Source organism: Pipistrellus hanaki (assembly GCF_964339955.1).
Source record: "Pipistrellus hanaki genome assembly, chromosome: 2".
NCBI lineage: Eukaryota > Metazoa > Chordata > Mammalia > Chiroptera > Vespertilionidae > Pipistrellus > Pipistrellus hanaki.
In genome coordinates this window covers 133,182,482-133,204,322 of record NC_140504.1, presented here as the reverse complement: position 1 = coordinate 133,204,322, position 21,841 = coordinate 133,182,482, and the positions used below count along the sequence as shown (strand labels likewise).

The window sequence follows — 21,841 nt, the reverse complement described above, 5'->3', positions numbered from 1 at the left end:
GGCCAGGGCTCTTTTTTTGTTTAATAGCATAATCAACCAACTTGTTACAATTATAGAAACACAGAAATATTTTTAAAATTATAAGCAATTATCAAATATTATGTTAATGATAGAAGATATCATGTTGCTCTTAATTGTTTTATATTAAGTTCTTTTATGAAATTGGAAACCTTTAGAATACTTAAATTTCAACAACAATATGTCTTATAAATTTTAAAAAATCTTTTTCCTATAGAAATTTGGTTAAGAAGTACTGTCCCAAACGTTCCTCCAAAGATGAAGAACCAAGGTAAATTATATACCTGTTTATTATTGCATATTAAAAATTTTAAAAACACTTTTTTTTTTGGTAAAGTAAGTATGCTGTTAGCTTTTCATAAAGATTTTGTAAAGTTTGTCTTAAAAAAATCAATGTTTATGAAAGGGAATTACTATTATTTCTATAATAATGAATACTTTAATATTGAGACTTGATAATACTTACCTAGAATAGTTGATGTGTGGGTTCCCAAGTAAGATGTAGATTAAGACCTAGCTTAAGTAATTTAGTCTCTAGAAGAAAAGAATATTTTTTTAAAATATTTATTTGTAGTTGTCAGTTAGTTACTAGCTTCTTGCTTTTACTCTTACAAGTAGTAAAACAATTTGGCTGGCTGGTTTAAAGGGCTAATGAAAAGGACAGTAATTTTGGAATCTTGAATATGTAATAGATTATGAATTGGCTATGAGCTTTTGACAGTCTTAAACAGCGATACGTGGATGGCTGTAAAATGCAGAAACAAAAGAGACTAGATTTAAACAACTTTATGTATAATTGTTAGTTGTTAGGATTTTCAGGTATAATATTAATGCAGTCCTGTCTGAACATTCACCTTCTGCTATAAATGTGTTTGGGGTAGTATATTCAAAGTAGGTCTTTGTTTTAATACAGTGATTCTCTTTGTTTTTCTCCATCCCTTCACACCCATTTCCCCCCTTATTTTGGTCCCTTCTTACCTACCACCCCTCCTTTGATGCCAGCACATGGTACTTCATGTCCATTGAGGATGTGGGCAGGCATACAGGCAGCTGTTGTTCAGAACTGATAGTAACGTTGTTTTGTGAATCAGCCCTTGAGATGTATTTAAGGGGTATGATTGGCAGATTCTGTCCTTGAGAGCAAGCCCATCATCTCTGCAACAGGTTTAGCTGCAAAGCCTAGGAATCCTAACCAAGTTCATTCCCAAGCCCAGGCCAGTCAATTGGCAACTTTAGAGATTCAGTATGCCAAAGGACCTGCAGGTAGTATTCATATAATTTTTGATCCCAAATATCTCTATATATATTAAAACTACGTGAAGATACGCACACACGCACAAGTACAGCTTGAACTTAATGCAGGATTATTTCCATACAAAGTTAATTTAGAGCTAGTAGCTAAGATTTAAGTAATTAAGATTTATCAAGTGTCAGGCTCAATGCATTTCTCAAAAAACATTTGTAATGAAAATAAAAATAAATGTCACCATTTTCAAATATGTTTTTGTCAGGTTTACTTCATGTGTAGCCTTTTTTAACATCCTTAATGAGTTAAACGACTACGCAGGACAGCGAGAAGTAGTAGCAGAAGAAATGGCACACAGAGTTTATGGTGAATTGATGAGATATGCTCATGATCTGAAAACTGAAAGAAAAATGGTAATTATTGTTTTTATCCAGCTACAATATATCTGAAATATTTTAACTCAAAGTAATAACTTTGTTCTTTAGAATAATATATATTCTATATAAACTAGTTTTCTATTTCACTGTATTTCTAGCTAAAATTATCTCAAGATTATCTTGCTAATTAGTGATCCTTTTGGATTCAGGATGAAGGTTTTGTAAACTATAAACTAAATCTAGTCTACTACGTGTGTTTTTTTCCCTAGTTCTCATGTGCGAAGACTTTTTTTTATATATTTACACTTATTTTTAATATATTTTTTATTTCAAAGAGGAAGGGAGAGGGAGAGAGAGATAGAAACATCAATGATGAGAGAGTCATTGATCTGCTGTCTCCTGCAGGCTCCACATTGGGAATGAGCCCACAACTCAGGCATATTCCCTGACCGGGAATTGAACAGTGACCTCCTGGTTCAACCACTGAGCCATGCAGACTGGACTGGTTTTCACATTTTTAGATAACTGAAAATAAAATAAAAAGAATAATATTTTATGACATGTGGAAATTATATGAAATTCAAATTTCAGTGCCTAACAGATAACTTTTTTTGTAACAGACTCTCACTCATTCACTTACGTTTTGTCTTTGGCTGCTTTTGCATCACATCACAGAGTTCCAGCAGAGACCACATGACTTGCAAAGCCTAAAATATTTATATGATCCTTTATAGAAAACATTTGTTAGCCCCCACTCAAGAAAGTCATGTATTTTCTTAAAGATTATATGTATCTTAAGTTATACTTAAAATATTCAAATAATTTTCTATAAAAATGTATTTTAGAGAGTTTTGCTTTACTAAAATTTCTTATAAAATTTTGATAAAGTTATATAATTAGAATCTTGAAAAAATAAAGTGAAAAGCCTTTTTGAGACTTTAGACTTTATTTAAATGTAAGTTTTTTTTGTTTTGTGTTTTTGGTTGTTATGATCTTCAGCATCTTCAAGAGGGACGAAAAGCTCAACAGTATCTTGACATGTGCTGGAAACAGATGGATAATGTGAGTTACAGTGTTTCATGGTTAACATGAAAATTTGTAGACTTGTTTAGCCCTAAATTTTCTTATGCCTTAGATCTATTTAACTTTAATAACTCTCAGTGTATTTTTCATAATTTGACATTGGTATAAATAGTGATTATGAGATCATTTTTTTGTATGAGTTTATACTTGTACCATCTCTATAATATTAGGAAGATTCTTTTTGACTTTGCAGTAGTTACTATAAAATACTGTTATAAGACAGAAGTAATGGGAAACAGTGTTGTATCTTAGACCATTTGACTGAGTCTGAGAGGACCTAGATTCTAGTTCTGTCTTTTACTGAGCACCTGATTTTTGTTGACTTCATTTTTAGCATATGAAAAATGAAGAGCAGTCTTGCTTATATGAACGTGTCTTCTGATTCAGTGATTCTGTAATAATGTAAATGTTCTTAGTACTAGGCTGGCTGCTGGTCATAGACCATCTCATTGTAGAAAATAAAGTACTCTGTAGATAAGGCAGAATTGTAATATCATAGTAATTATTTTCTTTAAAACTCCAAGGGTACTTGCTAATGTGTTTTTTTTAAAACATGTAGTCACTTGAAAAATAAGATGTTTACGTGGAACATGGTTGTCTCCCTTTCTCCTTTACTTAAAATGCTCTACCAAGTGTTCTGTAGTATAAGATTAATATTCTTTTTGAGCCCTCAGTTTAACAGTTTGCTCTTTGCCTACATATTTTTATGATGGACTCTATATGTTCCTTGAAAATTATGCTTGAGGTTTTTTCATGTTAAATTCTGTCTTAAAATTTCTAAATTTCAAAAAATTTTTACTATGTAACTGTCATTGATATAATCAGTGCTAATTGAGAATTCTTAGGTATATTAATAGTCTGTATTTTTGTTTGGATCTTCTTTTAATTTGTCTCAGCAAGACTTTTAGGGAGTGTTTACATTTATTAAGTTTTAAATTGCCTTAACTAATATCTTTGGCATCTGCCACCTGATGTGTGTATGTGTTTATTTTTTCATCTGCACAAAAAAATAGACTCCTACACTTATGAGTTATTGGTCCCTTTAAAAACTAGTGTTGGCTCAAATAATTCTTGTTAATATATACTGACTTGCCTTTAGAATAATTGGCAGTTATTAAGCAAAAGTTACGGGGTCATAAGAAAGAAGCATAAAAAAATGTAAGAGAGATTTCTTTAAGGCATTAACAATACTATGAAATAAAGGTGAGTTCAGCTCATTCATGTTTGTTGAAGGCATCCTTGACATGTACTGGGTCTTAGAGGTACAAAAGTGTATATGTGTGATATCCTTGTTTTCGTGGAGCCTGCAGTCTAGTGAGGGAGGCAGACAACTATAATTTCTGTATATTATGTAGAAACATATGCAGGATCCCAGTTCCTAGTTCTATGTCTTCTTGCTTGATCAAGAAAATGCAGTTGTAAAATTCCTAACATGTTTGAAATAATGGAAGAGATTTAAAGAACTGGGAGAGATTGACTTAGATACAGAGAATTGAAACTTGAACCCTCCCCCCACAGCACTGGCATTTAAATTGCTCCAATGTGAAGCTCTTCAAGGAATGATCAGATTCAGATAGAAACATTGGAGGTGCCATGTTTGTCAGCTTAGGCAGTTCCAAGTAACAGACTTCACATGCTTATAAGAAGAGGGCTCAAATTGGAGCAGTTTCTGAGTTGCCAGTGACTCAGTGATGCCACAGAGGCTGTCTCTCCGTTCTGTTCACTGCCATCTTGACCAAGTTGGCGCTTTTTTCCTGAGGCTTGTCCCCTACTGTCAACAATTGATTTAGGCAGCCAAGCTTCACATCTTTATTCACTGCATGCAGACACAGGAAAAAGAGAGCAGATCTTTTCCAACTCTCCCTTTTTATCAGGGAAGGAAGGCTTTCCCAGAGAATCCCTCCTCTCTCCCCCCTGCCCCCCCTTCCCAGCAGACTTCCTTATGGGCTCCTTGGACAGCATTAGATTACTTGACCATACCCCAGTTGTGGGAAGCTGGTAAAGCAAGTATCAGCTATTTTTATTTGATATATTGGGAGGTCGGCCCTTCTAAGAAAGGACGGGGAAGGAAAAGTGGTTGTTGATTAGTCTGCCGCACATAGGATGAAGAATTGAGGATCTTTTCTGGAGTGTATTCCTATATTGTGTAAAGATATAGTATCTCTCAGGGAATAAAAATGTTAAATATTGTACTAGTGACTCTTTTGCTGTTGCAAGGAAATTAGTATTTTCCTATAAGTAATATGACACCTAATATAAAAATACTTTTGTATATTAGTAGCCTCAAATTGCAACTAAATTAGTAGCCTGTAGCTACTCAATTTAAAAAAAATAGCTCTGAATTAAGTTTCAGAGAATTAAATGTGGAATTTTAATCTTCACAGTAAAGTAATATTCTATATATTATTCATATTCAGATGTATTTATATGCTTTGACTAAAAGTGTCCCATTTGATGGTTCATATTGTCAAAACAGTGAGTACATTTGAAGAATTTTACAAAACATTTCAGAGCATATTTATTTGATGTGAAGTATAGGTATGTCTGGTTCTAGGTATATAGTAAACTTAGCTAACTCTGAAGCCTTTGGCTACAGATACCTGGATATATTAGCTAAAATTTTTATTGCTTTTTAAGCTCTTAGCATAGCTTATTTTAAACTCCTAACTGCTAGAAACTAAGGTTAAACTAAAAGCCAGAGCAGTAGGTATATGAAGTGATACAGTGGAATTTGAAAAAAGGGGGCAGAGGTGTTGGGGTGTGGGTAAGTCCTTGGTAAGGACTTTGGTTTTAACTGTCACACAGGAACAGGTTAGATTTTAGCTCTGTATGGTGTGGAACAGAAGCTCTTGTATAACATTTGAAACTTTGAAGAACTAAATCTGAAAAGTGGCTACTGCACACTGGCTAAGGGAAGCATCAGAGAAATTTGTCTTTGTCTGAAGGTCAAAGGAGGGCAGACAGGATACGTATCCTGTGAAAAATTCAAACCTTTTGACTTTGTACTGAGGAAGTTTGGAATTCAAATTTGCACTTTTTGTAGTGTCATAGTCCCCAAGACAAGAAACTGACATAGAGACTGGTTCTAATAAGGGGGTTAGGTAAAGAGAAAATATTATCATCCTTTGCTTTCTTTTGAGCAATTCTCAGAATATAAGTAGCAAGGCATATATTTTTCCAGGCAAGAGATTAAAAGAGTCATATCTGGGAAATCTAACCAGCTTGAGGGGAAAGATAGGGATACCAGGACTTCTCTCGGGGAACTGCCTGACCACATCACCCTGAGGAAAAGACCTGATCCACAGGCCCCACCTTAGAGCTGTTAGTTGGCAGTTTAACCAGAGCAGATAGGCAAGACATTGAAAGAAAACATCTAATGTAAACACCCAAGACCAAAAAAAGCAACTTTGAAACAGTGATGATGAAAGGAAATAGGAATTAACAAGCAAGACACCCCAAACTATTATTAATATTCTCAAAGGGAATAAAGAAGATATTACATCCATGAAAAGGAAAAAGATACATACAAAGAGCATAAAAGAACATTATGATAGCAGAAATGAAAAAATCACTTGCAACAATGAAAATAAAGAAATTTCTCAGAAAGTAGAGCAAAATTATAAATCGAAAGTTTGAGCGAAAATATAAGAAAATAGGAGGACCCATTCTATAGGTTCATTTTTGAAATAATAAGCATCCCAAGAAAGGGAAAGGAAACAGAAAATGGAGAGATAATAATAATTCAAGAAAATTTCCCCAGAACAGAAATACATAAGTTTCTAGATAAAAAGGATTATCCAGGTGCTCAGCACAATGGCTTCACAGCAAGACAGTGTCTTCATGAAATTTCAGAACAGGTACGAGAGAGAAAAGATTCCGACTGTCTCCAAAGAGGAAACATAAAATAGATTTCAGGCAAAGGACCAAGAAGTAATATGGAGTAGTGCTTTTCACATTTCTGCAGGAAGACAGTTTCCTACTCAAGAGTTCATTCCCAAATTGTATCGATTAAAAGTAATAGTAAAGGAATTTTAGCCATAGGGACTTAAAAAACTATCTCCCGCAAACCTTCTTTTAGGATGCCACTGCTGAATGTGTTTTAGGAAAATAAGGAAGTAAATCAAGAATGGAAAGAAGGCTTGGAACTTAGAAATAGGAGATTCAAATCAAGGAAGAGGTGAAAAGAATCTCCAGGATAATGGAGAAGGGAAATCCCCAGGTTACAGCTGTGTGGTAGGCCTACTTTGGTAACCAGTCCAAACTTTAGCAGATCAAAAGACTCTGGGAGAGATTTCATCAGGAAAATAAAATTGATAGAATTTCGATAGTTTTTGAATTAACTAAGCAGCGATTTCATGAACTAGGGAAACAAGGATTGAATAACAAAAAAGTACATCAAAATTGAGCAAATTTAAAAAAGAAGATTAACTATAGAATTTTAAAAAGTGTGCAGGAAAGGAGATGCAGTTGTGAATAGCTTTTACAAAGTCAAGGTAGTTTGAATTAAATATAAAATTTTAACAAAGCCTGGTTCTAAAGCTGATAGCATTTCCTGGGAAACCTGGAAGAAATGACATAACACCACTTCGGAGGGACATTTTCACATCTAAGCTACATGAGATCTCACCAGAAAATAAAAATAAAGACAAGTAAACACCAAAACCAGCCAGGTAATCAAACAAGCATGCAAACCAATCAGAAAACACAGAACCAAAAGTTCTGCTGAAGATGAGCTTATAATTAAAAATTATAAAATACATGATTTTTTTCTTACTGTGAAGAGATGAAATATATATATATTAAGTCAGTCATGCCTATAATGTTTGATATTTAAGGAACTTAGGTTGATTATAATAGTAACATTTCTAATTGAGGCAAATTTTACTTATACAATTCTACACAATACACCATGGCAGCATTTAAATGTTTTCTTTTAATGGATAAGTCTAATTTTATTTCTCACTGTGATATTGATTATTTTCACAGAGTAAAAGGAAATTTGAAAGAGAATGTAGAGAGGCAGAAAAGGCACAACAGAGTTATGAAAGATTGGATAATGATACTAATGCAACGAAGGCAGATGTTGAAAAGGTAAGAAATAATCCAAATTGACTTTGATATAAAAATATTATGTAACTTACATATCAAAAGTAGTTGCAGTATTGATATTGGTGTTAGAGTTTTCCCAAGAGATATACTGCATCTAAATCTAAAATATACCAATATTCGCATACTTTAAATTATACTTATTGGTCTGAGAAATTAATATGTGTTAACTTATTTTATTGTAATGTCTTTAATGCATTCAAAATGCATAGGGAGATCCTAGCTGCTACTGGGAGTGAGCTTCTGTTCTATTCCAAAATAGTATGGAAGGTCTGAGGTGTGCTGATGGGGGTGTTCAAATGGGGGTTACATAGAGTGCTTCCCCAACTTTACAGGATTTGGAAAACAGGATAAAGCTGTCAGATGTGATATTAGCTGTTTGTTTGTTTGTTTACTCATTCATTAATGTTGGAAAATGGAACTCTCTCTTGTCACTTACTAACTGATTCTGGGCCAGATATTTCTGTAACAATAATTGGCAGGATCATTCCTGTAACTGCTGCTGCTTTTCCTTCTCCCCTGCTGTATGCTCTTTATCTTAGAACATTTGGCAAAAGTAATGCTGCTGAAATTGGGATTTTTTAAAAATATAGATGAACCTTACTTCACAGTTTTGTGAACTTTACTTCCTTACTTCCACAAAAGCCCATCATTGGTATATTTTCTTCTTACGATTTCATAATTTCCTACAGGATCAGAACAAGAAAAAGTAGAAGGAAGAGAAGAATACAGTTGATCCTTGAACAACTCATTTTAAAAAGTACACATATAACATTCAAATCCCCCAGAATTTAACTATTGATAGCTGCTGTTACCAATAAGATAGTTTATTAATACATACTTTGTACGTATTACGTACTGTAGATCAGTGGTCGCCAACCTTTCAGACCTTGCGGACCACCAGTGGTCCCCGGACCACCAGTTGGCGATCGCTGCTATAGACTGTATTCTTGTAATAAAGTAAGCTAGAGAAGAGAAAATGTTATTAAAAAAATCATTAGGAAGAGAAAATATATTTGCAGTATTTATTTTTTAAAATTCACGTATAAGTGGACTGTGCAGTTCAAACCTGTATTGTTCAAGGGCTGACTATAATTTATTTTTTGCCTTTAATTTTCTTTACATTAAAAACCCCCTAAGATTATATAAATTCCAGGTTATAATTACCTTGAAGGTCTTCTAATATAACTTGTGATATTTATATCTTGTCTACTCTGTTTTTAATTAGTTCTACCCCTAATGATAGTCCCTGTCATTGAAAATAATGGTCTATAGATAGTCTGTTAGATTTTTTTTCAATTGAACACTTCATTGTATTGACCCCACTTGTCTGACCAGTTTTAGTTTTCTTGAGGTACCAAAAAATATCAAATTTATTTTTTCTTTAATAGCTTTCTAGATATTTGTATCAGGCTCTCTACTACTCATAGGTGAACTATTGTATTTTTTCAACTATTCCACATGTGAATTAGCTTCAAGTTTTCTTTCATTGTGACTGCTTTTCTTTGGATACTCCTGAATTCATAAATATCCCCCTTAAGTATGTGTTAGCTCAAGGTGGATATAATAATCCAGGTATCATCAGATCAGTCCTGAATTTGATTACTCTTTGTTTTGAACACTAAATTTATGTTAACTGTAGCCTAAATGAAATCCCTGTGTCTTATCATATATGGTGTAGTATGAGAATATGTATCTCTCTGTACTGTTGGTATTTTAAATTCATATGTACATCTGAGTCAATTATTAGATTTGATCTACTGTTAAGATTTCTGGATCCTGATTTTGATCATCTATTTTACTTTTCCTTCTTAGCATCGTCATACACATAATGTGTTACCATTACTTGATAAAAATGTGGACAACAACAGTTGTAAACAACATTATTTACTTATTTATTTTTTTAAATAATTCTTTATTCATAAACTTGATGCAAGTTTATAAAATTTACTGTGCATAGCCAAATCTGCAATGAAAAATAAACTCCAAATAAAAACACAAAGCATGCCAGATGTGCAGCTTAAACAACACTATTTACATGGGAGACTCCTTGCTGGTTGACATTGACTTCTTAAGAACTCCTTGATTTATTATCAAACACTGACTATCCTATATAATAAAAGGCTAATATGCAAACCAACTGAACAGCAAAACAACTGGTCGCTATGATGAGCACTGACCACCAGCAGGCAGACGCTAAACATAGGAGCTGCCCTCTGGTGCTCAGTGCACTCCCATAGGGGGAGTGCCACTCAGCCAGAAACCCTGAGCTGAGCTCATGTTTGGTGAGTGCAGTGGTGGTGGCAGGAGCCTCTGCCGCCGTTACATCAGTCAGACATCCTCTGAGGGCTCCCAGGCTGCAAGAGGGCGCAAGATGGGCTGAGGATCCCCCCTCAAGTGCACAAATTTTGTGCACCCGGCCTCTAGTTGAATATATAGTTTATGTAGAAGGCACAGTTTATATACTAGATAAATTAAGGAAACTTTAGCTGGACTCTCATTTAACATTTTTTTCCTTCATTTTGTCTACAGAGATATCTTCAAAGATTGGTCAACATCTTGAAATCTAGATATAACATGTCAAGTAGTTAACTTGTAGAATTTTAATGTTTACAGCTTCCTTTTTATTGCTCATTTGTTTGCAACTCCTTTAATTTGTAGAGAATTAGGAAAACTGAGGATTTGCTTTAGGAATAGAGAGTAGAGAAATTCTGTTGTAAGTGAACAGGGAGGGAAGAGAACAAAGTTTTTAGCAATTATTGAAAAAAGCTTAAAAAAAGAAATGATGAAGAGGGAGCAGCTCAATTATTGATCTTTCCAAAGAAAAGGAAGCTAGTTGCACAACAATGTGAACTTATATAAACTTATGAACTGTATACTTACAAATAAGATAGTAAATTATGTTATATATGTGGTGTATTTTACCACAATTAAAATAAAAAACATGCAATAATAAAAAGAGAAAGAAAAGAGAGGCAATAAATGTGAAGTCCAGAATATACCAGGGGAGGCTTCAATTATTTTAGCTTCTAATATTCCTAAATACTCTGCTGCAACCTTTGCCCCTGGCTTAAGGGATCACAACCAGTGACTTGGAGCAAAAGGAGTTTCTCCTGACAACCATTATGAATAAGGAGTCATTTGGGGGAAGGGGGAAAATGGAAGGAATGAATAAATGTATGTACCTAGGGTCCCAGGTTGGAACTTAGTATTTCTAGAGAAAAATGTATTTTTCTCTAGAAATACTTTTGGCCATGGTGTTTAGTTTCCATAGTAGTTAATTATTGTAAGTTTTAAGTCCACTGTGGATTAAATGGTTTTTTTAGGTGGGCTTATCCGAGATTGTGGCTACCATATATTTCCACATACGTCAGTATGTTTCTGAGTTGAGAAGAACTAACTTGTGGACCTATTTATTGTTAGAGGTCAGGGTCTACGTTTGTGGAGACTGGAATTGGAGTAATGAAGTGTATTTACAATTTTCAAAACACTGTTATATAATATGATTTAGTCTTTAGAGCACTGAAAAATATTATTCAATTCTTATTTTGTTTTGTTTTTAATCTGTTAAAACAGTTGATGAATTTGTTTAGATTCCCCTCTAATAAATCCGTAATTAATGATTTGTGTTAAGTTTGTAGTCTAACATTCTCACCATTGTAAATGATATTAAAGTGACTCCTTAGAAAAACATTTTTACAAGAGCTGAAAATGAACAGAACTATCTATACTAATAACAGGCTAGGTGGTCCTCACCCCCACGCATCATGTCCTAACGTCGTCACAAGATGGCTGTCACAAGATGGCTGTCACAAGATGGCCGTGCGCACAGCAGGGGCAGGGCCTGGTGTAGGAGGCAGGTCACTGTAGGGGAGGGCAGTTGTGGGTGATTAGGCTGGCAGGGGTGGGTTGTTTGAGCGATCAGGCCGGCAGGGGAGGGCAGTTGTGGGTGATCAGGCTGGCAGGGGAGTGGTTAGGCGGTGATCAGGCTGGCAGGGGAGCAGTTAGGCATCAATCAGGCCAGCAGGGGACCGGATAGGGGGTGATCAGGCTGGCTGGCAGAAGTAGTTAGGGGCAATCAGGCAGGCAGACAGGTGAGAGGTTAGGAGTCAGCAGTCCTAGATTATGTGAGCAATATCCGACTGCCCTGTGGGATCATGTCTAAACCGGCAGTTGCACATCCCCCAATGTGTCCCAGATTGGAGAGGGTGCAGGCCGGGCTGAGGGACACATCCCTCCTCCCCTCTGTGCATGAATTTCATGTAGTGGGCCTCTAGTTTTCTAAATAAGTATTTCTTAAAGTGCCTGCAGTTTTGTATAGAGATGAAAATCATTTTTGACAATTACCTTATCTAAAATCACCTTCTTATCATTTTTTGTTTTATTGTGGTTCTGAGTTGGTTATAAGTGTATCACATTTAAAGAAATGTTTTCCACTAACTTTTTAACTGTTTTAAAATATGCCTGATGGTGTTTTTCTCTTCTGATTAAAAGCTTACTTTTTCAAGCCATAATGTTTTCAAATATTTATTTAAAAATTTTTAATTAAATTTGGTAAGGGGAAACTTTATTTGAATGGATTATTGCAAGGGGGAGTACTCTTGCACTAGGAGAAAGGGAATATTGCCATAGGGAGACTGTTCTGGCTATAAGATCTGCAAACATCTCTTTAAATTTTAAATGGTATCAGTAGAGAAAATCTAGTTTTAGTATAACTTTTGCAAAACTGTGCTAGCTCTTAGTTCATTGGAATTGTATATTGTAATGTGCTCACCTAGAATTGGGAAGTGGCTTTTGACGCTGTACCAGAATCATTGGCATTAGTCCATGGGGCAGTGATTTTGTTCTTGTGTAATGATTTGGACCAATTTGCCTCTAGGCCAAACAGCAGTTGAATCTGCGGACACATATGGCTGATGAAAATAAAAATGAATACGCTGCACAGCTACAAAACTTTAATGGAGAGCAACACAAACATTTCTACGTGGTGATTCCTCAGATTTACAAGGTAAACTTTAAATATGTGAAGTTAATCTTAGATAGTTTTAGCATTGGAATAGTTACTCTTTAAATGTAAAACTTGAATTTCAGGCATTAATCAGAGTTTTTCTAGATTCATTAGTTACTAAGATTGGTGGTAAGAAATTACGATTATGGTTTTGAAAATTAAATATATCCTAACTTTGAAATGACAAGTTTTCCTATAGATTTATTAGTAATAAACTGTCCACTAAAACAATGACATTTTCTAAATAAATTTTAATGCTGTCTTAATAAGCATTATGACATGGGGGAATTCATTGGAATTGTGTATTATGTAATCTGCTTATCTAGAATTGGGATGTAGCTTTGTGACACACTATCAGAATTATTGGCTTTGGTCCAGGCCAGAAATAAATCTTATAAAATGTGTTTGCTAGCCTGATTTTTGCCTGCTTGTTTTCCTAGCTGCCAGATCATAAATGTAATGTAGACATGAGCTTGCCTATAAACCCCATCCATCATCACTTGATGATGGCAGTTGCCAAACAGCCTCAGGTAAAGACCACAGAATTTCCATGAAGGTTAAATTGTCACTGTCTATTCTAGAAAGAAGAGAAATTAGAGCGAAGGAATTTAGTGAAAGTGTTGAAAGAAGTTGGATCTTGGAGAGCAGAGTTTATGTGGGAAGAATGTCAGCTCAAGTGTACTTTTTTTCTTTGTAAGGCAAGTTAGAGGTTCAAGTGAAGCATAGTGAGAGGAGGTGGACTAGAGTGGGTATCAGATTCCGGTCATTTAATCTCGGGTATCTGTCCTGCCACTCCTCACTCTGTGGTGCTTTTCTAGGCTTGTTAGCTAAGCCTTTATATTCTTAGGGAACCCTAACGTGGAGATCACCTACGATTGTATTTTGGGACTTAGTCCTTTTGTGTAGACCTTGTTGTGGAGCAGTCTGGTCATTTTGTGACAGCGGGAACAGTTATTTTTGTGAAATTGCAGGTCTCAAAATAAATTCCCAGGCTTTAGCACATAATTAAAGAGGAAAAGTTATATGAAGGCTATTGGAGTTTGGGGATTTGATCAGTGTAGCTGTTTCCTAGGAGAAAGAAAGGTCAATATTGGCAAATAGGAAGTGCCAAAAATGTCTCAAGTTGTTTGGCTTCGTATGTGCCAGCATAATTCTTAGTGGCATGTGCCAATGGATTTTTGAATTGTGGGGATCCCTGATATGTACCTGTGGCTGTCTGTTTTTCCTCTTGTGTCCCCAACCCTCAGAGTGACAATACTCTGAGCTGTAGGCTATGAGATAGATCTGCGAACCTATTGGTATGCAGTCAACTGTTGATCCTTGGACCTGCCGGATCTTACCAAAATATTCTGAACTAACCTCCAAAGAGTTAGAAGTCTCAGACTTCTGTATGTCATAACCTAATTTCTTAAAAAGGAAAAAAGATGCACCAAAATTTTGTCTTCGAATAAAACTTTTCCTGAAGTATTAACAGCATCTGAAGGAAAGGTGGAGGCAGTATGAATCAAGTATGGGAAAGGTGGGTAGGCTGTAAGGGTATCTTTGGACCAGCGGTGCCAATCCTTGGTCCACGGACCACTGGTGGTCCTTGAGGTCCGGATGGTTGGCGACCACTGCTTTAGGTGGTTTGAAAACCTGTGTTACATGGCTTTTATTTCTTTTGCTGTTTAATAGGCCGCAACTTTTAAGTATTATAAGTCGATAGCATTTGTTAAAAGGCATTAAAAACAGTATAACTCTTAGGGTAGAACTTTAATTTATTTTAATTTATTTATTTTTTTTTTGAGGAGGGTGGGTTGCTTCAGAATGAAGAAAAATATGTTTTCCTTTTTTTAAAATTTCTGATTATTAGCAACTCCAGGAAATGGATGAACGAAGGACTATTAAACTCAGTGAGTGTTACAGAGGATTTGCAGACTCAGAACGCAAAGTTATTCCTATCATTTCAAAATGTTTGGAAGGAATGGTTCTTGCAGCAAAATCAGTTGATGAAAGAAGAGTAAGTGCTATATAATTATATTTGAATAATGTATTTGGTTTAAGTGTGTGGTTTAAGTTAGTAAAATAAATTGGAAAAGGGGTGAAGAAATTGGTAGTATATGATTCTAAATTATATCTGAGAAACAAAATCTGGCAGTAGATTGGACTCCTTTGGACTCCAAGGACCATTATAAATACTAAAATTCAAATTGTTTCAAAGAGAGTTCTAACCTTTCCCTCTCCTGCCCCCACTAATTTTTCAGTTATACTACAAGAGTGTAATTAAGCTGTGATCATGTTATAATACTATATTAAACTATTAGTTTACATAAGGGTTAGAATAGGAAATGCTCACCGAGATCTAGAGTTGTAAGAGTTGCTTTTAACACAAGAGTTGGCACTTGAACTGGATTTGAAGTGTGGGTAGCGTATGGAATAGTGGCCCATGAAAAGGAAGAAGTAGGGCATTATGAGTAGAAGGAACAGCATAGTCCTGCTCCCCTTGGGGAAATATATCTAATCACATTTAAAAAAATATATTTTATTGATCTTTTACAGAGCGGAAAGGAGAGGGATAGAGTTAGAAACATTGATGAGAGAGAATCATCGATCAGCTGCCTCCTGCACACTTTCTACTGGGGATATGTCCACAGCCCAAGTATATGCCCTTGACCAGAATCAAACCCGAGACCTTTTAGTCCGCAGGCCGACGCTCTCTCCACTGAGCCAAACTGGCTTCGGCTAATTACATTTTTTAATTAAAGTCTAGCAGAGTATTGTACCTGGTAATTTCTCAGTAAATGTTGATTGAATGACCAAAAGGATAATTGGCAGAAACTGAAGATATGTACCACATAGTATTTTAGTCTTCACAGCAACTTATATTAGTGAGAATCCTTACTGTAACAATTAGAATTCTGACTATAAGTCTTGAAAAGAGGATTTTGGGGTTTTTAATTGGGAACTCAGAGGTACATTTGTATGTTGGCATGGCTGGATCCAAGTTACAGACATAGCAGAGGTCTGTCACTCTTCTTACCCTTTAGCAAATGATTGGTGAGGGTGGCATTAGTGACAAAATTAAGGTATCACTTAAGGATGACTTTTGACTACATGATAGGCAAAATGTATTATTAACAGAAATCCCATATAATAAAAGGCTATTTTGCAAATTGTCCTCTCAACTGGGAGTTGGACCAGGAGTTTGGCCAGAGGGCGGGGCTGGCCAACTGCCCATGGCTCCTCCCCGTGGCTAGCCCTGCCCCTAATCAGTTCCCCCCCAACCCCCATTGGGGGCGGGGGGGGGGTGGCCTGCCAACCATCGGTGGCTCCTCCCCAAGCCGGCCAGGCAGATCAGCCTCTACCTGATCAGCCTTGATTGAGCAGGACTCCACCTGTGCACGAATTTGTGCACCAGGCCTCTAGTAGGGAATAAAAGAAGAGGTGGTTAGGGTGGATAGGAGTTTATAGGATTAAAGTATTCTGTTTGAAAAAATGAGTTTAAGATGTCATTAGAGCCGAAACCGGTTTGGCTCAGTGATAGAGTGTCTATCTATGGACTGAAAGGTCCCAGGTTTGATTCTGGTCAAGGGCATGTACCTTGGTTGCGGGCACATCCCCGGTGGGGGGTGTGCAAGAGGTAGCTGGTCGATGTTTCTCTCTCATCGACGTTTCTAGCTCTCCATCTCTCTCCCTTCCTCTCTGTAAAATACCAATAAAATATATTAAAAAAAAAAGATGTCATTAGAACATTAGGATAAAGTATGTATGTCCAAAAATACAATATAATACTTAGGTGAATTTTAAAATTTTAGTTAAATAGTATTGAACTTTATATTTTCAAAGTTGCTTTTTGCTCTTGGTACTGTTTGTGAGATCTTTCTCTGTTTGCTCTATTAATATTCCTGAATATGTATTTAATATATTTTATTTATCCTTTCCCTATTGGATGAATGAAAGTTTTTCTACTTGTCTCATACTTTTCTTTTATGATTAGATGCCCTTTTATCCATTCCCAAGGTCAACTTCTTCATAGACATCCCAAAGCAAAAGGCCTTCTTCCTTTGAAACTTCTTGTAATTTCTACTTGGGAATAACCTCTTCTATATTTCTTTGTTTCAGTTAGACCTTTCTTATCAGCTAACTAGTCCTCAGATGAATTTCAGTAGGGTAAAGCTATGGAATGAAAACATTCATGAATATTACAAAGTAAGAAAGTGGTAATTTTGCTTATAAATTAGCATTGTTTTTCTGTTGGGATTAAAATAGGGTTTATTGCAAAGTCACAGGAAGAAATTATTTACTTTAACCCTTAGATTAAAGTGTAGAATTATTTCTTTACATTTTTTCTTTATTTTTTCTTTAATGGATTAAAGTTTTGAAAGCTAATGTGGTATTTTGAAAGCAAATGGAATGGTTTTTAAAACACGTTTCTTGTGTATAGGACTCTCAAATGGTAGTAGACTCCTTCAAGTCTGGATTTGAACCTCCAGGAGATTTTCCATTTGAAGATTACAGTCAGCATATTTATAGAACCATTTCTGATGGGACTATCAGTGCATCCAAACAGGAAAGTGGGAAGATGGATGTCAAAACCACAGTAGGAAAGGCCAAGGGCAAGTTGTGGCTCTTTGGAAAGAAGCCAAAGGTAAAAGTCATAAAGTTTCTCTATGCTACTAATTTCGTTCTAGTGTGTCATTTAAATGAACGTAGGTATCAAATGGATAATGGCTTAGTATTAATAGAAAATAAACATGTTGAATGATTATTTTTCACTTATCAGAAACATAGTTTTATTCTTTGATAATACAAATTATTTTTAGATTTAACATTTGACCACCACTTAATAATAAATAAAATAATTCGTTAAATGTCTCTTAAGTTATATGCTTTTGAAATTTATTTGTGTGTAATTTCAATTAGAATTTTTAAGGAAACATTATGATCTAACTATATGAACACTAAAATTGCAATTCTCAATTAGAATGAATGACTATAGTAATAATAAGTATCAAATTAGGACTTCTAATAGTTTTTTTTAATCATCCATGTGAATATTGAATGGGAAGGGCTCAATGCTTGTGGTTATTTGAAGTTTAAAAAAAATCTCTAGTTTACTAAGAAAATCTCACTCTTCTTGTTGGAACCTGTCTTTTGATATGTTGTTTATTTTAGATAGATAAATCTAGCTCAGCAGGTGAGCAAATGGAATAGAGGAGAGCTTAGTCTTTCTTAACAATTTAGTGATTATAATAGTATTATATCGGTAGGAAAATAGATATGTACTTTTAACCTATGTCTATATTTATCAAAGCATACATTATTTTAATATATTTTTATGATTTTGACATGAATGTAGATAAAATTATAATATACCTATATATTTAAAATCACAATTATAGTTAGCTAAAGCTTTATTCATGCTTTTAATAATATTATCCAGTCAAGAAGTTGAGACTGTCAGATCAGAGTAGCTAAGAGAGCTTAGATAAATAAGGAATAATGAAATTAAAAGAAAAATAAGGATGAAATAGAAATAGACTGAGAAGAAAGCCACAAATGTAATGAATTTTTTGCCTATTTGTGATAATAGTTAGTTTTAAAATTTTAATATTTTATTTTAATAGACATTACCTATTATAGATAACTTTTACTGTCACCGCTGCCTTTATTGCTGACAGAAACTGGTTAACTAAAGGTAGTACTAATATTCTAGAAATCAGAAGACAGTTTTAAAAATCTAGTTCACATTGCTCTAACATTATAATTTGCGTACTCTATATTTCTAATCTGTCAGTTTGTAAAATATGATAAAATGAAATGGTACATTTTTAAAAGTAAATTTGACTTTTTAAAATGATAGTTTTGGCAAAACTATGTTAACTTTCTTATAATATTTTTATAGAAAGCTTTATTTGAGATATATTTTGTGAAAAGTATGTTGCCAAAAATGGAATTTTCATTTAGAAAAAAACTATGCACATTTATTTGGCTTATTGATTCCTTTCTTTATTTCCATATTAGCCACAGTCCCCACCCTTAACCCCTACTAGTTTATTCACATCCAGTACTCCTAATGGGTCCCAGTTTCTCACATTCTCCATTGAGCCCGTGCATTATTGTATGAATGAAATAAAAACAGGGAAGCCCAGAATTCCTTCTTTCAGAAGTCTCAAAAGAGGGGTAAGTTTAATAATGGGTTAAAATGCATGATGGCCTATTGTGTGTGTAGTGTGGCTTTTAATACTCTCCACCCTCATTATAAGGCTCTCTCTCCTATAAAAATGTAGTTTAAAAACACCACAGAATTAAGTATAGCTGCCCTCAAGTTAAAAATAACTCCTCTTTATAACATTTGAAATGCTCATCCATAAAAGAATGGTATTATAAAGAGGGTGCTGGGTACAGTCATATTAGCTATTTTTTTGTTTATGTGAAATCATATGTCCACCATTGTCTTGTAATGTATTGACATTTTTAAGACTTTCAGTAATTTGTCACTGGAGTTAACTCATGTAATAATTTGTCACTAATGATGACTTCTGTCAACTTATAAAGCATTATTTTGTTGACAAAAAATCAAATTCAATTTTAATTGCCCTACTTTTTGAAGCATAAAATACAATTTCTAATAGTTAAATAAAAAATTAAAGATAAACATGTTAAATATCAAAATTGTAGATAAAATTAAGATAATATATTAGAAGATAGCTTATAAATTCTAAAGCCTATAAAAATAGTAGATATTATTGAGTAGTGTTTACATGAAATTTGCTTTCTTAAACTAAAAAACAAACAAACAAACAAACCCCCCCCTCCCCGAATTTTTTCTTTTTAAAAATTGGGCAACCTTTAGTATTTACTTATAACCAAAGATGCTCTGTAAATGAGAAAATTTTGAATAGAAAAAAGCAAATATTAATTTGTTTCTTAGCAACAATCATTATACTGCTGATAAATAAATTAGTGTTATTCTATTTTATTAGACTACTTTTCCTTGTTTATGTTTGATTTTAAGGCTATGTTTATAATAGTCATAGCTCATAATTTATATACATTTATGAGATTTATTTGCACATATGAAAACCAAAGATGTGATAACCCACAGAGTCTGTGTTATATAAAGTCTAATCATTCATTATTAGTAATATACTATAGTTAGGTTCCCTATTGCTAGTGCTCTCTCTCCCCTCCTTATTTCCCTTTTCCTTTCTGCCTTTCTTCCTTTTCTCTCATTTCTTTTTTTTTCTTCTCTTTCCTTCCCTGTTTTGCCTGTCTGTTTTTCTTACTTTTTGCAACCCATTCTGTCTTCAAATTGCTTTAGTTCAGTTTCCGTTTTTTGGGCAGCATAGAACATAATAATTTAGGGCATGATCGCATTATTATCTATTGATACATTCCTCACAAACAGTAATGATGTCAGTAATGCAGCAGAAATGTCTTAGGGTAATATGTCTCTTTTTAGACTTCCCTTTTTCCTATAATGAAACCAACTTTTTTACATCTACCTTACCTAATTCTGTATGTGGGTGATATTACAGGTAATTAATGACATTTGAAAAAGTCCCTGTGAATGAGTGAGCATTATACCTATAGGCAATATGTAATAAGCAATGCAAATCATATTTGGGATTTCTGTTGCCTAAATTTGAGGGTAGAATTAATTGCTATTTTTCTTCTCTATGATAATTGAGACACCATTAAATATTGCCTGAATTTGAGGGTAGAATTAATTCCTATCTTCTCTTTGATGATTGAAATTACATTAAATATTTTTACATAAGTCATGAGAAATTACTATTTAGTAGCTATATTTTTGTGTAACCGTTTATGTATCATACACATTGAGTCTACCAGACCCAATTATAGTACACTACACAATAGAGTCATGGAATATGAAGTAACTGTACTTCTATGAAAAAAAGTTTAGGCACTTAGTACTGTGAGCCTTATAGAGAGAAGCTTAAATATGTGACATTCATTCTTTTGGAAAAATTTATGGTTAAATTTTATTACTATAGAACTTAGAAGTATCTGCTTGGTCACTGTCTTATTTCTACATATTGTTCTAATTTTAAATACTATCTAATAAAAAAGCAATATGCAAATTAACCATTACTCCGCTACACCCACAAGCTATGCCCACTAGCCAATCAGGAGCAACTATGCAAATTAACCCCGACCAAGATGGCTATGGCCACAGAGAGCAGGAGGGAGGCTTGGGTTTCCTTGGCAATGGAGGAAGCCAAGCTTTCCGCACACCCTAGCCGGCCCAGGCCTCCGCTTAAGGCTACAAAGTTTCAATTATAGAAGATACATAAATGCCAACAGGAATGACAGCAGCCATGGAGCTGGAAGAGCAGGAGGCTAGGGTTGCCCCCAGCAATGGAGAAGGCCAAACTTTCCACACACCCTGGCTGGCCCAGGCTTCTGCTTGAGGCTACAAAGTTTCAATTATATAATAGAAGGTACATAAATGCCAACAGAAATGGCTGCCGCCTCAGAGGGAGCAGAAGGCTTGGCTCCGCTCCAGGCTACAAAGTTTCAATTGTAGGAGATAAATAGATCCCAGATAACAGGGCCTCCGCTTGGGTTGCTTGAGAGCATGGCTGGCCTGCAAACCATCACAGGCCCCTAACCTAGGCCTACCCACACCCTGGCCAAGGCTGCTCCATGCCCCAAGAGAATCCCTGCCCTGATCCGGGATACCTTTCAGGGCAAACCAGTTGGCCCCCACCCATGTACCAGGCCTTTATCCTATCTAATAAAAGAGTAATATGCAGATTGACCGTCACTCCAACACACCATATGGCTGCCCCATGTGGTTAAAGATCCTGCCCTCATGTGGACACAAGATGGCTGCCACAGGATGGCCAGCAGGGGAGGGCCGTTGGGAGGGACCAGGTTTGCAAAGGAGGGCAGTTGGAGGCGATCAAGCCTGCAGGGAAGGGCAGTTAGGGGTGACCAGGCCAGCAGAGGAGGGAAATTGCGGGCAAACAGGCTGGCAGAGGAGCAGTTAGACAT

General features: G+C 35.1%; 1 protein-coding gene across 4 annotated transcripts in view; it reads left to right on the top strand.

The window, feature by feature from the left end:
* The window catches only part of FNBP1L (formin binding protein 1 like), a 117,549-nt gene that overhangs the window by 72,561 nt on the left and 23,147 nt on the right, over positions 1–21,841 (top strand). For 3 of the 4 annotated variants that reach the window (XR_014794068.1, XM_084873430.1, XM_084873429.1), the window contains exons 3-9: positions 236–289; positions 1,530–1,677; positions 2,641–2,703; positions 7,711–7,815; positions 12,710–12,838; positions 14,691–14,837; positions 17,262–17,465. Coding sequence is in view for 3 of the 4 variants with exons in the window: in XM_084873430.1 (XP_084729556.1) it covers positions 236–289; positions 1,530–1,677; positions 2,641–2,703; positions 7,711–7,815; positions 12,710–12,838; positions 14,691–14,837; positions 17,262–17,465 (850 nt within the window). In the remaining variant the exon portion in view is untranslated. Of the gene's footprint in view, positions 1–235; positions 290–1,529; positions 1,678–2,640; positions 2,704–7,710; positions 7,816–12,709; positions 12,839–14,690; positions 14,838–17,261; positions 17,466–18,841; positions 19,001–21,841 lie in introns of all 4 variants that reach the window. The other variant, XM_084873431.1, reaches the window with a different exon arrangement.